The 15,146-nt window shown below is 30.9% G+C and overlaps 3 protein-coding genes across 7 annotated transcripts; 2 read left to right on the top strand and 1 right to left on the bottom strand.

Annotated features, from left to right (window-relative positions):
- Positions 1-1,024: 1,024 nt before the first annotated feature.
- LOC106664616 (annulin-like) lies at positions 1,025-4,105 on the top strand. 5 transcript variants are annotated; one of them, XR_001340208.1, is made up of 14 exons: positions 1,025-1,190; positions 1,245-1,463; positions 1,524-1,663; positions 1,727-1,853; positions 1,915-2,144; positions 2,212-2,356; positions 2,500-2,647; positions 2,708-2,944; positions 3,006-3,085; positions 3,174-3,318; positions 3,383-3,525; positions 3,585-3,863; positions 3,963-4,031; positions 4,088-4,105. XR_001340208.1 is itself a non-coding variant. In XM_014390513.1 (13 exons), exons 1-13 carry the CDS (start codon positions 1,088-1,090, stop codon positions 3,777-3,779), a joined length of 1,848 nt encoding a protein of 615 aa, XP_014245999.1. In that variant the 5' UTR covers positions 1,025-1,087; the 3' UTR covers positions 3,780-3,985. The 5 variants fall into 5 exon arrangements, 4 of the variants coding, with proteins under 4 accessions (XP_014245999.1, XP_014245997.1, XP_014246000.1 ...); XM_014390513.1 differs by lacking the exon at positions 4,088-4,105 and having other exon boundaries at positions 3,585-3,681; positions 3,746-3,985; XM_014390511.1 differs by lacking the exon at positions 4,088-4,105 and having other exon boundaries at positions 3,585-3,985.
- On the top strand, positions 4,088-9,737 carry LOC106664615 (annulin-like). The gene is made up of 15 exons (XM_014390510.1): positions 4,088-4,593; positions 4,650-4,868; positions 4,927-5,063; positions 5,137-5,272; positions 5,399-5,622; positions 5,683-5,839; positions 6,537-6,681; positions 6,748-6,978; positions 7,054-7,133; positions 7,207-7,348; positions 8,282-8,424; positions 8,679-8,833; positions 8,899-9,038; positions 9,169-9,331; positions 9,652-9,737. The coding sequence occupies exons 1-15, from the start codon at positions 4,497-4,499 to the stop codon at positions 9,670-9,672; spliced, it is 2,190 nt and encodes a 729-aa protein (XP_014245996.1). The 5' UTR covers positions 4,088-4,496; the 3' UTR covers positions 9,673-9,737.
- Positions 9,738-9,742: 5 nt separating this feature from the next.
- Positions 9,743-12,929, bottom strand: LOC106664617. The gene is made up of 4 exons (XM_014390516.2): positions 12,643-12,929; positions 10,733-10,945; positions 10,544-10,680; positions 9,743-10,075 (listed from the first exon to the last, which is right to left on the bottom strand). The coding sequence occupies exons 1-4, from the start codon at positions 12,845-12,847 to the stop codon at positions 9,944-9,946; spliced, it is 687 nt and encodes a 228-aa protein (XP_014246002.1). The 5' UTR covers positions 12,848-12,929; the 3' UTR covers positions 9,743-9,943.
- Positions 12,930-15,146: the final 2,217 nt, after the last annotated feature.

Below are 15,146 nucleotides of genomic sequence, written 5' to 3'. Positions count from 1 at the left end.
AGGTCCTCCAAAATTATACCCAAAACTCCTTTGTATTCTGATACCCAAGATATCAGGTTGTTTCGCTCGGTTTTGGAGATTTTGGACATATTCACTGATTATTTTTGATGTGATTTTTTTCCATGCTAATGCTTCAATAGCTGCTAATCTGATCTTCTGAAGATTTTTTTGGTGGCCTCTTTTAAGGTACTTCCCTGGTGAGTTCAATTGCTCATATTTTGAGCTTGTATAGAAAAGGCCTGATTCGGTTCCTTAATTTGTTTTGGAGCCAATTGCATACAACATTTCATTTTACCTGATGTCCTGAATTCTTCTTCTACTTTGTAGTCTGTTTAGACTTAATAGGATGTTGTAAAGAATGTTTCTAGGATCATGTAGTCAGTCCCCACTTGTCCCCCAAACACATCAAGTAGTTCATTGCAAATAACCTGAAAAGATCTGGAAGGACGGAAGTAGAAAATTACATGGACAATGGCAACAGTTAGTGGAACAAAAATTTTCATATATTGTTGATTAAATTTGTTTAGTATCTGATATTTTCATTGAATTGACTATAAAGAATGTTATAGACTTATTTTATGGCCCAATATAAATTATTTTCAGCAAACTATTTAGTTCCTTTTTTTAAAAATACAATATGTAAGTTTTTTACTCAGGTTCAAGATATTAAAACGTTTGTTCGGAGTCTGAAAGACTTAAATCGTACCACACTGACTCTTTTTTTTTTTTAATAAACTGTTACAAAATATTAATGACTGTTTTAACCACTGCGGTGATCCACCTGAGGAAGGATTAAAATAAATCTGAAACGTTGTGATTGAAAGAAAAACTGGTTGTTGTTTTTTTGAGATGACCTATTATCCCACCTTCGAGAAGGAAAAATCATAAGTTGTAAGTTTTTTTGTTAACTATGAAGTAATGTAGTATTAATTGTAAGTTTACAAAAAAAACTGAAAGTTGGTACAAAATCTCAATCATGGCTTTTTAAAAATATGTTAGTAAATAAGTTTAAAAAATGTAAAAATATAGAATAAGTGAACTGTCATCTGGTTTACTTTATTCACTTTGCTAATGTATTAAATTGAGCATGGTAACATATTTCAACTTAATCGGTTCAACTCAAGAGACTGCTGTAAACCATCAGAAAATAATCATTCAAGATGACTTCATACTACAGTCATCTTATAAAAGTAAGTGAATGTTTTGCTTATGTTGGCCGGATAATATAAAAACGATTATTCTAGGCCTCCAAGCCGAACCTGCTATTCCTAACAAAGTAGAGGATATTGATTATCTGGTCAATTTAAACGGTAATTTAAGATATACTTCAAAATATCACCTTATGGGAGAAGATCCACCGCAACTGGTTGTAAGACGGGGAAAGACATTTGGGGTCAATGTTAAGTTTACGCGGCCTTTCAACAAGGAAAAAGACCACTTGACCATAAGTGCCGTTTGGACTGGTAAATTACATTGTTTAAACAGAAGCAGTTTATTTTTAGTGGCCTGTGTTTTCTGTATAGATATTGCAAATGAATCAAAAATATATAAGTACAGTATGGATTGTAACTGTGCGCACACATTTAACATAGCCAAGAAGCTCTGGTCTTGGAGTGCTATATTGTTCAAAATAAGAAAAGATGGCTTGTGGGCTTCAATTGTGGTAAAATGAATGTGCATTACGCTTCTTGCACTTTCTAAACAAAAGGATCTATAAAATCTCTAGTTGTCTCCCCCAAATAATTGCCTTATCGGGAAGTTTTACTTAATAATTAACACAATCTGGGAAGGTGAAATAAACACATTTAAGGCCCCGATGCCTATTTATATGTTGTTCAATCCTTGGCACTCGAGTAAGAATTCGACACATCTAGCCTATTGACTATTGGTCATTAACTTTGTCCTTTCTATCAGGTGATACTGCTTATTTGCCAAATTCTATAGACAGAGCAGATACGGTGTTGAATGATGTTGGAATAATTTACCGAGGGATATCAACCTCTATAGAAAGCACTACTTGGAAATATGGTCAGTTTGACAAAGATGTACTTTTGGCAGTTTTAACTATGATCTCGAAATTTGGAGAGCTGGAAATCAATAATTGGTCAAATTGTTTGTCAATAATTGATGCTGTGGCTAAAGCTGTGAGTGTAAACAGGGCACTTATATTTGCTTATTGATACCTCAATTTTTCAACGCATGTTTTAACAGATTTCTAGTATTATTGAAAATGACGATAATACCAATGTCAGCTTTGCACCATACGGAAGTGCCTACATTCTTAATCAGTGGTATGAAACAGACTTACCTGTCAAATATGGGTGCTGTTACGTCAACAGCGGAATTATGACAACAGGTTAGTTTGAACTCAAAATTAGCGCTTTAAGATTGACAGTTTGGTATAGTATGCATTGTACCCATCATAAATCATGAGAATGTAAATTAACAAAAAAAAAAATAAATAAAATAAACGTAATTTATTTCCGACAACTTTTTCAGCTTACAGGGCTTTAGGAATATGTGCAAGGGCAGTAACTGGCTATGACTTTGGAATAAATGCTGACCAAAGTTATACAATAGACTTTTTTTACTTAGATGACTTTAATGAGCGATTGAAATATAATAATTATAAACCAGAGGCATCCTAGTAAGCTAAAAATAATACAAAAAATTGTTTATAAATGCTCTTCAACATTGGCTTTCTTAGCTGTTATCATACTTGGTGCGAAGTATTCATGAAAAGAACTGACATCGATGAAAAATATTCAGGTTGGCAGGCGGTTGAATCAGATGCTGGTCCTTGTCCCGTACGAGCAGTGAAAACTGCAAACTTGGATGTTCCGTGGGACGCAGATTATTTCTATTCTGGGTTAAATTCAGATGTTCGCATTTGGAAGGTCAGGAAAGGGAAGCCTTTAAGGCTCATGGGTCGTGAAACAGAAAGGTGTGGTTTAAGAAAAAGATATTTAGTGATATAGTTCAATATTTAATGTTTAATTAAACAGAATTGGGACCTATGTTACAACAAAAGGCTTCAAACTAAATAAAATAATAGATCTGACACCCTTCTATCATGATAAAAAACGTAAATGAATCTATAATTTATTATCCTTGATGTTTGAAATTCAAGCTAAATTTAAATTAAATTAGTATAATTTTTATTTTATTTTAAGAAATGACAAAAGAGCGAGTTTTGTTAGCAACTACCTTAAGGAATGCTGATGAAGTCTATAACAACTTTGAAAAAAATCCCCTTCTTAAAGACATCTATATTAAATTGAGACCGACCAAAAATGTCAAATTTGGTGATTCAGTCATGTAAAATTTCTGTGTAGATTATGACTGCATTAAACTTACTTGACTCATAATCAATTTATTTTAGCGTCTCTGTGCATATTAAAAATTTTAGCCACTCCTCATTAGAGGCTGAGTTTTGTCTCCAAGCCGTTTCATTTCTTAACAGTGGCCATCCGAAAGAACTTATCAAAAGTATCAATATATCCATAGTTGTGAAGAGAGGGGCGAGTAAGTTAATAAATAATTATTTCCCACCATTCATTCTAATAGAAAATTAAAATTTTCAGCTCAAGAGTTGAAACTCGTTGTGGGTCCTGAGGAGTATTTTAAGTATTTAGTTGATGACTGGCTTCTCAAAGTTTATGCCAGTGCAAGCTTGCCTAAGTACAATCATGAGTTTTTAGACTATCATGTAGTTCGAGTCTTCCCACCAAATTTAACATTTCAGGTGTTATATTTTTGTTGAAGTTTGGAATAGATAAGTTTGAATTTTGTAATGGGCAGATAAATTAGTAAAATATAACTGTAACACTAGTCCATCAAACACACTCCAAGTTATTTTTGCTGTAAGTATGAAATTAATTGAGTTCACAGGTCACTCCAATCAAACCAAGAGTTAATTCTGAAGCTACAATAACTGCTATTTTTGTCAACCCTTTAAATAGATCTCTAGACGGTTGCTTTAATCTAGAAGAAATCGACACTAACAATAGGATCAGCCTCTTGAGAGAAATGTAAATGTCACATTTAATTTGCACTGGCTTTCTAAAGATAATTAAAAATATTTCAGTGTCCCTGCAAAAGGTAGACTTTTAGCCAATTTCAAAGTCATTCCTCTAAAAGCTGGTACATACCACTTAAGGGCATCATTCTTGGCCAGCACAGTGAAAGCAGAAACAGCACTTGCAATGGTTGTGAAATAATATAAAATTGTGACAATTTAGTTTCATTTTATTTTTTTAAACATACTTTCATAAGCAATTGCTATGAACAGGTTACTAGCCAAAGTATAAACCATATAGTTAGGAAATCAATGTAAAATTGTGATATTTGTTGCTGAAGAAAAAGTTTATGAATTTTGACTCAATTTGTTTCACAACATATGTGAATTTCAACCTATCAGTTGTTTGATAAGGATACATTTAATAAATAAAAAGCAAATAAGCATTTTGTTTATAAACAAAAAGAGTAATTTTATAATGAGTAAGAATGAGCGCAATATATTGGATACAACGAAAGAGAAGTTTACATTTTTAGGACAACTTTTGAGACACTTTGTTCCACATCACCAATATGGTGAGTGTTTAAATTTAGAGGAAACAATCTCCGTTTATTAAACAAATCTGTTTCAGAGGGCAAGGGGGACAATTCAACCTGCAACAGAGTGGTGGGCATTGACTATCTTGTATCAGCAAATGGAGAACTGCACAGTACTTCCATGTATTATCTCATGCAAAAGGATGTCCCAGAACTTGTCGTGAGGCGTGGAAAGACTTTCGGTTTAGTGCTCCAATTTGAAAGGGCTCTAAGCAGGAAACATGACGACTTGAAGATTTGCTTTGTTTGGACAGGTCTATATCAACAGCCTAACTATAACAACAGTTATAACGGTTGTAATTTCAATGTCAGATTGTGGTGATGTGGGAAAACCATTTGAGGTGTGTGTAAACCTACCGTTCAAAGATACCCCTCCGGCGTTTTTCGAAGAACCTTGGGTTGGAGTTGTGTCCCGAATCAGCAAAGACGGGCTTAAAGCTGAAGTAGTAGTAAGATGGAAAACCGACTACTTTTAATTAATTGAAATAGTACAATAATGAGTTTTTTTTCATGTTCTTTCAGCTTTCTTCAAACTTGAACACTTGGATAGGAAAGTACTTCATAGTTTGTAAGATGATTCACAAAGAGAACAATAAGACGGGTTTATTGTATAAACACTCAATACCATTGTTCTTACTGTTTAACCCTTGGAATAAATGTTAGTATAAACTGCAGTATATGAACTTGTATAATATACAATAGACATTAATATAGTTAAAAGATATTTTAGTGACAACTAAACCATTTTACCAATGTAATCACTTATAGATTTTTTTATTCATAGTAGAAATTGTTCATCTACAACATCATAACCACATAGAGGAATATGTCATGAAAGACATAGGATGCATTTTTCGAGGGACTGCTAAGACGATAAACTATTCACACTGGAAATTTAGCCAGTTTGAGGAACCTGTGTTAGAAGCAGCTTTGGTTCTGGCATCTGTTGTTGGAAAAGTAAAAAACTGGACGAACATTGTTGAAATAGTGCGGTCCATTGCTTTTTCTGTGAGTACATTTGTGATTTTTAAAACGTTTTTTTCTTCATATATACATTTTTTTGTCAAGATTGAAGCACCGCCTGGGATAATGGAAAGTAATCTGAGAGGTGGCTCTCCTCCGCTTCTCTGGACGGGAACGAGACAAATATTGGATTTGTGGTACAAGACTCGAACAACTGTGAAATATGGTCAATGTTTTGTCTTTGGAGGATTACTCACTGGAGGTTAATTATTTATAAATTATGCCTGTAGGTTTTATAAAAAAGTAGACAGAATTTCTTATTTAAGTTGAAGAAGAGTCATTCCGCGAGTAATGTCTTTTTGAGACCAATTTTGGTGGCATATTGTCTTGAGTCTATCTACAAACTGAGTAAGTAGATTGTAAAATTAAATTTAAATTAAATCAAAAGGTTTTATTCATTTCCAAGAATCCTTTTTATGCTGTGAGAACATATGTAAGACAGTTACAAATGTTTTTAATTTTTTTTGTACATTGAGTCAAGATGAGAAATGTACTACTGCAACAAGAGAATATTGTATGCTCATTCACAGATGTTAACATTTTGTCATTTTAGGGTTTAATTTAACCATAATAACCAGTTTTAGACATAAAAGATGTTTTTCTTTGGAAGTTTTAGTAATAAAATGGATTTTAAATGCCAAACATTTTTTTACATCTATATATTCATAATATATTAAATGGAATGGTTATAAAATAATTTAATTATAATTAGAATATTTCAAATTATTTCTTATGTATATTTTTTATGAGTTGTTATGGTTGAAATTTAAATTGTAAAATTTCATCTTAATCTAACTAGCTGTGTGTGTTGAAATGTAAATGTTTTGTTTTTATTGGTTTCATATTTTTACCTGCTTATTAATAAGATTTCAATACTGCAATGTAATATATTACTATAGTATTTAGATCTCTTGGAATTCCATCAAGAGTCACCAGTTCATTCTTATGTGGCATAAATCCCGACGAGACAGGAACGATTGACTTTTTCTACATTCACGATTTTGAAAAACGAAAAAAACTGAATCCGAATGGCGAGACTTACTGGTAATAGTTTTGTGCAATTTTTATTTATTTTTTAGTATTTTTTTTAAGGAAACTCAATTTTTAAAGGATTTTTAACGTTTGGAGTGAGGTTTGGATGGGACGACCAGATCTTGGCACACCCTGTGGTTGGAATGCGGTTTATTCAAAAGCAGGGCCATGTTATCTCAATCTGTTGAAAAATGGAGAAGAAAGTGGCTATAACACAAAACTTTTTTATAATATTGTCAATTCAGATATTTTGAATTGGGTGTATGATGCTAATAAACCGTTAAAGCTCATTTCAAAAGAGACTTCAACGTAAATATTTTTCAACATGTTACAAACTTTTGAGTAGTATTCATTATATTAATAATTAATTTATATTCATTTCAGAATCGGTGTTAACCTAAGCACTAAAAAAATTAATTCTATGGCCAGAGAGGATGTTACACATCTATATAAAAATTTAGAAAGTATGTCAATAAATAATTGCTTAACTTTTAAGTATATAAAACATTTATTCCCAGAGATTTTTGTTTCTTTCAGGAGCCGATGATGAAATAGATACGAACACTATTGCACTGAGAAGTAAGAAACCAATTTTTCAAAACTTCACAATAAATGAAGAAAACCCAAACATTAAATTAGTTTGTGAGGCAAAGTCTGTACCTTATGGAACACCTATGAAGTAATTAAGTTTATCAAATTAAATTATGTACATATTTTGTAGTGTGAGAGGGCCTAACAGGATATTGAGTACTCCATTGATCCTCAATTAGGTTAGTTATTACCTATTATAAAATAGGTATAAAGGGTCATGGAGGAATATCAAGTACTCCACCTCCCTGAGTGAAAGAATATTTAATAATGAGTGAGGATGTGAATGGGTATGTCTGTAGGCTGATTGAGTTGGGGGCTGAAATGGCCTAGCTGTTGATCTCTGTTGATCCTAGAGCCTAACCTCAGTGGATGGAAGGACAATAGTGAAATCTGACCTCGGACTGCTAACATTGATTGTACTGGTAATTAATTGGACTGCGGGAAGTGATAGGCTCAACTCTGTACATTTCCGGATTTGAGCTCGTATAAATCAGTTACCATTTATTGATTTTGTTTGTCTAAATGATTATTTGGAAGTCGTGAGATGGGTCTGGAGTGACGTAGGTTTTAGAAAAACATTTTCTTTATCATGCCAACTTTTTGATCTTTATTGAGATCATCTTCGGGCTTAAAGTGTTTGTTTTCTATGTAGATGTGTCATTCTTGTCTGTCACTCAAGGATAAAGAAAAGAAACGATAAAAAAAATATTTTTCTAAAGCCTACGTCACACCAGATGGCATCTCACGACTTCCAAATAATCATCACTAAACACCCCACACAAGTTTAAACTTTTGTATACCTGTACTACATTTTTTTTTCCATACAACAGCTTGTCATAGAAATTGTAATTATTGTTCAACTGTAGTGGAAATGAATCCAAAAAGTAAAATGTAAAAGCAAAAACTAAAGTAATATTTTTTTAAGTTTCTTCAACAACCATCTTCAGTTGTGCATTTTATTGTTTAATTTTATCACAAGATTAGAATAAGTATTTTTCTAATATTTAATTTTTTTTTACAGAGTAACTGCTAAATTGATAAATAAAGGTAAGGAACCTTACGAAGCACTTTACCAAGCTCAAGTTGTCTCAATATGGCATAATGGTGTCCCATCTAAAGAAGTTAAATCTCTTTCAACATACGTTCAACTCAATAAAAAATCTAGTAAGTTAAGTTTATAAAACTGCAATTAATTTAATAAGGGTATATAAATAGTGAAAGTTTTTTAAACTGTGTTTCTAAGATTAATTTTGCTATACATATATTTATTGACTGATTTTCTTTGATAAAAGTCAAAGATAAATTATAAATAGCATTCTCCAAAATGTAAATATTATTTTTTACCTTAAATCATATATGAAAATATATTCATAATGTGCATATGAAATTGGATTGATCATTGATGTCTTTTTTAACAGCTCAGAAAATTGTACTTGCAGTAGAATGCTCAGAGTATGAGAATTTTTTGGACGAAGATTGGATTTTCAAAGCATATTTTTATTTGTCCTGTGAAGAAACTGATATTCTTAAATACACTGAATTCACTGTGATCCCCCCTCAATTATATCTTCAGGTTTTATATTTTGTCTTCAAATTTTAACGTCAACATTGTTCACAACTCATAGCATTCGCTGACAGGTCACTCCAAGTAGGCCTCGTGTAAGTTGTGAAGTCGTCGTGAAAGTGAGACTGAAAAATACAGGTAGCAGTACGCTGATGGGAACTTTTTACATGCAACAATTGGATACGGAACATATAGTTTCCATTCCTGATATCACGTAATTACAGCTGTACTTTTTTTTTTCTTTTTTTTTTTGTCAACCCACAATTATTATTGTTTCAACTGTGAAGACATATTATATTGAACACTTCTTTTTATGGATCACTTATAGTGACATATATTTTCAGTATTGCACCAAATGAGAAGAAATTGGAAATGTTTACAATGGTACCTACAAGGGAGGGCAGTTACAATATAAATGTGGTGTTTAAAAGTATATTCATGATAGTTAGCACTATTTCAATAAATGTACTTCCCGAAAAAAAAGACAAAAAAGTCATAAATGAAGAGGTAGGTTCAGTTATATAAAATCAAACCTAAATCATACATAAATATCATATATATTATGCAATTATATTTCTTTACTTTTAAATCATAATTTCAACACAAAATAATATCAATTTCAATTGCAATGTATAAAACCATAGAATTATCATATTTCACATACCTGTCTATTTTATGATATTTTTACAATTTTTTAAAATGAAATTTTATAATCAAATTGCTGACACGATCTTAAATTTACATCATGTTAACTTAACTTTTTAAATCATCTTAAATTTACATCATGTTAACATAACTTTTTAAATCATCTTTATTTTAATATTCAGGAAACAAACAGAATGGACTAAGCCAAGATGTAAAAAGTATTTTAAACTGATACCCCATAGCAGTTGCATTGGATGACAAAATGATAGCATTTGCTGTAAGTATTTATAATTAAATCTTTTTACTTTTTTTCTATTAAATAAATCTGTTTAAATAGATCAAATTGGTAGATTATATTATACTATAATTGCTAATGAATTATTTTTAATAATATAAAATTTTTCCTTAACCAAAAAAACAAAAACAAATCAGTCTTATTACAAAACAATCACATTAAATATGCCAACGCCGATTCTAACTATGAGCTATTGCCAATTTTTTTGCAGCCTGGGCTTCGCCTATTTCCCACAAATCGCTGCATAACATTCCTACCGTGGCACTTCTAGCATTAGCCTGAATCCAGTCCTGCAGTATGAAGAAAATGATCTGAAAAACAAAACTTGTTTTTTCAATTTGTTTTATAAATATAAGAATTGAATTTTGATACAATATACTTTTATTTGTATTTTGTTGATTATTATGTGTTTTTGTATGTTTGTCCACAAAAGTATAACAATATAAGGGATCAATCAATAATAATATTATTATTTCTTTGTAATGTATATCAAAATATATCATTAAGTAAGTTTTTAGTCTATTGGCCATGTTTTTACTTATGTAAGGCCAGTCCAACCTGAATACATCAAGAATAAGCACACCAGGATAATCAAAATCAAGCCACAAAACTTTTATCAATTTATTAATTGAACCATTTTTTCATAGTGTAAATCATACATTGTAAAAAATGTTCCCCTGACTAGTTGATAAGGTTCAAAAATACTCGTTATGATCAACTTTTTAGTTTTTGCATCATACAAAATATAGTATTTCAAGTTAATGATTTTTTTAAATTACCTCTTCCTCTGCTAGATTTGTAGGAACTTCAGCCATATATGGACACAGCCTTTTCTGAAGTTTTCTCCAGTCAAATACAAATGTTTTTACAATATCAAAATCTGGCTGTGTTACCATCTTAATGCTGTTGAAAGATTCTGCAAAAAAAAAGATACTATCTAATCTTTAATTACCAAAGTATTAAATTACCTTTAACTTCTTTTGGTATTTCTCTAGATGTGCTGATTGCTGGTTCAGATTCTACTTTACTGTCAGAGTTTGTTTCTTTTCTATCAGAATCACTTGGATGAGCTTTCTTGGAATAATTATTATTTACAACTTTTGTGACATTGTTGTAATGTTTATTCCCTAAATGAAGGCCCGAACAGTTTGTAAAAACAACTTTATTTACTGAATTTGGCTCTGAAACAAATTTAAATAATTTTAAAAACAAAGTTGAGCCCAAACTGAATCCTGGGACTAAAAAGTACTCATAAAATCCTTGAGGTTTTAGACTGTGCAGTCCAAACTTTGAGGATTTATGGTCCTGGGGCTGGTGGCAAATTGTAAAGTTAGAAAAAACCCAAAGGGAAATATTTGTCCTCAAGGCTGAACAAGTTCATGGGATCAGCCAATAGATCTGATGTCATTGCATAATTTAATTTTTTTTTTGTAAAGAAGATGCACAAAAATTTAAATTTGTAAATCACAAATAAATAACTACAATTTATAAAATTTTAGGTGTTTTCAACATACTTTTAAATAATCCTTACAGAGGGAAACTTAAATAACTCCTCATGTTCTTCGTGATCAAAGGCTTAAGATATTATTGTGGACTACTTCAAGCCTTTGTAGCTTTTTACAGTAGCCAAACACAATCACAAAGAGCCCTGTGAAGAAATGGCTGACCTCATCACTGGATTTTTTTAATCAATGGAGTGACCGATTAAAGCAGGTCAAAAAATCCTGGTCCTCCCTTAAGAAATTTTGGGAAAACCTCCAATTGTTGTGCATTTATATATTATTTTGGGATCATTCCTTAAACCAAACTTTTCTTTTTTAACTGTGGATTTTCCACACTGTGTGTTTGTGTGTGCTCAGGTTCAGTTGGTTAAATCCTTGAGGATACCCTCAGCAAAATATAGCCGTTTGCTGGTATTAAAAAGAAAAACCAATAAACCACAAACAGAAAGTTGAGAGATGCCAATATGTCAAATCAATGAAAATCATGTTGGCCTAGTCTTGTTAGTTTTATGAGACCAAATTTATGCATTTTCATCATCTTCAGTGTGTTGTCGTATTTTACATATTGTGCCTTTTTATTTAAAAAAAATTATTTGGCAAAAAACCTAGATTGTGAGATTTTTTTCAGATGTGCATTGTGATGAACATGTAGTTCGGCCATTTCCTACCATTTTGGCCTGCCTATAAGGACTGTTTTCACCTCTCAGGCAGGTTTCTATTTCTCTGCTTCTGGACCCAGCTCTGATGACAGCAAGAAACTGGATTCCTGATGACCAAAACAGCAAGGATAGGCAAACCAAATATATTGGAAATGACCGAACTTCAACAAAACCCTTCAACAAAATTACTGAAAGAAAAAAAAAATCCAAGCCGTCCACAGAACAAAACTTTATACTGACATAGCCAATAAAAATTAACTAAACAAATCAATTATTTTATAAATTTATTGTTAGCAAAAATTCACTATAAAAAATTGATTTTATCGTGAACTTGTGGCAGCCTTTGAGCAGCATCGGCTCAAGGCCCCCTACTAACAATGGAAAGACTCTCGCTCTCTTCTGGATCCAGGCTTGCAGAGTGAACTGCATTTTTTGGAAAGTTGATCAGCTTAAGCAAAATTGTCTGATGCAAAAAATTCTTTTTGGTTTCTTTTGTATGTGGCTGTAAGGTTTTTAATAAAATTGTTTTGTACACGCAAGAATATCCATTACAGAATTTTAAAAAAAATTTAAATAGTTTTTTGAGAAACTTTGATGTAGCCTTACATGTTTTGGTTGCCAATTACAATAACATCCACCAACCAGTAGATCAGACTAAGCTTATTTATAAAAGTTTAACATTATTTATAAATATGATTTTTAAAAAAAGTATTATACCTTTTTTACTTTTCTTTTTGTTTTTGTGAGCAGAGGAATCCTTATTATTCCTTTCGTCTCCTTTATTGGGTTTTGTGAAAATCGAAATTTTTGGGTTTCCACCAGCAGGAGGAGCACGTCCTTCATCTTTTTTATTTTTCAACTTAACAGGAGTAGCGTCAAATTTGATTCTTGACGAAATGACGTTCTTCAAATGAGAAAACATTTCGACAGAGCCAAAACTTAAGTTTTTGAAACCTCCTGACAAAACTTTGCCGAAGGTCGAACGACAAAAACGAATTTATCAAATGCAAAAAGAAGACAACGCGAGATCAATGCCAGCCACTAGAGCGACCTCTATCCTCTTAAGAAACAAACAAACTTTCGTTCTATGAATTGTTTTTTCCATTATTATTTAAACAAAAGTTTGACGTTTAAAAAATCACCCTAAATATTTATAACGCATTTAAAATCATAAATAATACGTCATAGAAAAATAGTTTTAAACACTTTTTCTTTCTAAAATGGCTGCCCAGCTCAGCAAAGTATAATTAGAAAATTTAACTTTTATTTAGTAAAAGTTTATTTATGTAACGTAAATTTTTTACGATATTTAACCATCAAATTACCATAAATTGACAAATGCTTTTCAGTAAACATTTATTTGTTACACTCAAGCAATTTATTCAAACAAAACAAAAAATTAATAAAAAATCGATTATAACATTATGTAACTTAAAGATGATATTATAAACTAGCTATTTTAAAAAAAAATCACATCTTTATCGATTTTCAAATCGTCAAATTTGATCATAGACGAAATACGATTTTTCCGGCATTGCCTTAATTTTCTACGTATATAGACTGAAATTTTACTTTTTTTTTTTAATTAATTGTTCTAGATCAAACTACAAAGACGAACCGGAGAAAATACAGACAGAGAAAATACACAACAAAGGAGAGATCGTCGCTCCTAGCGCGACCTATGCCCTCTTAAAAAACAAACTCATTCTCATGATTATTTTTCCATTATTATTCAAACTAAAGTTTGACGTTTGAAAATCGCCCTAATTATTAATATATTGATGCATTTCAAAGTGTAAATAACAAGCCACAGAAAATCAGTGAAATTTAAAAACTTTTCTTCTTTCTAAAATGGCTGCCATTCTTAGAATTGCAATAGGAAAATTGAACTTTTATTTAATAATAGTTTATTTATATCATTATAATATAAACTGAGTGAGTTTTTTTTGCAATGTTTAACCATCAATTTAACATACAAATACCAACAAAACAAAAATAATTAATAAGCAATCAATATATGTAACGTTATTTAACTGGACTATGGTGTTATAAACCCAAAAACTTAATTGAAACAATTTTTTGATATCAAAATTTAACTATAATCACATTTTTTAACAGTGAAAAATTGTTAAAAGTCTTATATTATTATAAATACCCAAATAAACTGTTACGTAGTAGTAAAACTGGTGCTAAAGGAAATAAAACTTTAAGACTGTCATACTAAAGATGATCTAGATTCACATAAAATTTATATAGTTCCATTGTAAAACCAATGTTTAGAAGCAGTTCAGGAAATTTTTTTATGACTGATACATTACAGAACAACTGGAGAGTAGAGATGCCACTTACTTATAGTTAATGTCTGATTTGAAATTGACGACTTCTTTACAGTCAGAAATTCTTTGATTATTTTATAAATTACTATCCCTAATTGTTACCTGTAGAAACATGCAAACCAGATGGAAAACGGAATGGTTCTTACAGACAAAACCAGCCAGAATCGACAGACCAGGATGACCGACTACAATTTGTGTCTTTTCCACCCACATTTGGTCATTCAACAAAATTACACTACACTCTTAACCACATTACAAACTCTTCAGCAGTATTACATATCAGGAATTTGCTGATATCTTAAGAAAAAATTAGCAATAAATCAAATATATACTTACAGGTGGTGAAAGTAGGACAAACGTTTTTGTTCAACTTATATATTTTTTTTTTTCAAATCTTATTTAATTATATCAAAATAATAGGACAAATTTATAAATTAAGATAAAAAAATACTTAATGGTATATTTTTGACAGTAAAAAAAGAAAATGTAAAAAATTTTGAAGTAAACATTAGGATTTATTTCTATGTAATAAAATACACTTTTTACACAAATTTATTGCATGGAACTGTCATTTTTTCACAAAATAATTACTTGTTTAAGATTAATATTTACAAACATAAATAAATATAAAACACATAAAAACACACAAATTGAATTGAAGGTTATATGTAAACCATAGCTTTTAACACAGAAACATTAACGGGATAAAGCCTATTGTTCGATCACAGGTAAATAATGCTTCTCAACTTCCAAAATTTGTCTTATTTTATTATTAAATTTTTATCCATTTAAAACCGCACTGTGTGAACCTTTTTTGTGAAGCACAAAGGATTAAAAAAATAAAAACTTATTGTACGTTACAGAAAGTTATTCTTAAAGTCATAC

Source organism: Cimex lectularius, unplaced genomic scaffold (genome assembly GCF_000648675.2).
Source record: "Cimex lectularius strain Harlan isolate CLEC.00 unplaced genomic scaffold, Clec_2.1 scaffold13, whole genome shotgun sequence".
NCBI classification, from domain to species: Eukaryota; Metazoa; Arthropoda; class Insecta; order Hemiptera; family Cimicidae; genus Cimex; species Cimex lectularius.
The sequence above is the reverse complement of the archived record's forward strand: the minus strand, read 5'-3'. Positions and strand labels throughout refer to the sequence as shown.

Bases quoted from the DNA above. Each gene is read 5' to 3' on its own strand.
- LOC106664615 (XM_014390510.1), top strand. From the start codon at position 4,497: ATGAGTAAGAATGAGCGCAATATATTGGATACAACGAAAGAGAAGTTT. The intron at 5,064-5,136 runs GTAAGATGGAAA...ATGTTCTTTCAG, and splicing joins GGCTTAAAGCTGAAGTAGTA to CTTTCTTCAAACTTGAACAC. The intron at 8,834-8,898 runs GTTTTATATTTT...ATTCGCTGACAG, and splicing joins CCCCTCAATTATATCTTCAG to GTCACTCCAAGTAGGCCTCG.
- LOC106664617 (XM_014390516.2), bottom strand. From the start codon at position 12,847: ATGTTTTCTCATTTGAAGAACGTCATTTCGTCAAGAATCAAATTTGAC. The intron at 10,946-12,642 runs GTATAATACTTT...AATTTGTTTCAG, and splicing joins CAAAAAGAAAAGTAAAAAAG to AGCCAAATTCAGTAAATAAA. The intron at 10,076-10,543 runs GTAATTTAAAAA...TTTGTTTTTCAG, and splicing joins CAAATCTAGCAGAGGAAGAG to ATCATTTTCTTCATACTGCA.
- LOC106664616 (XM_014390511.1), top strand. From the start codon at position 1,088: ATGGTAACATATTTCAACTTAATCGGTTCAACTCAAGAGACTGCTGTA. The intron at 2,945-3,005 runs GTGTGGTTTAAG...TTAATTAAACAG, and splicing joins ATGGGTCGTGAAACAGAAAG to AATTGGGACCTATGTTACAA. The intron at 3,319-3,382 runs GTAAAATTTCTG...AATTTATTTTAG, and splicing joins AAATTTGGTGATTCAGTCAT to CGTCTCTGTGCATATTAAAA.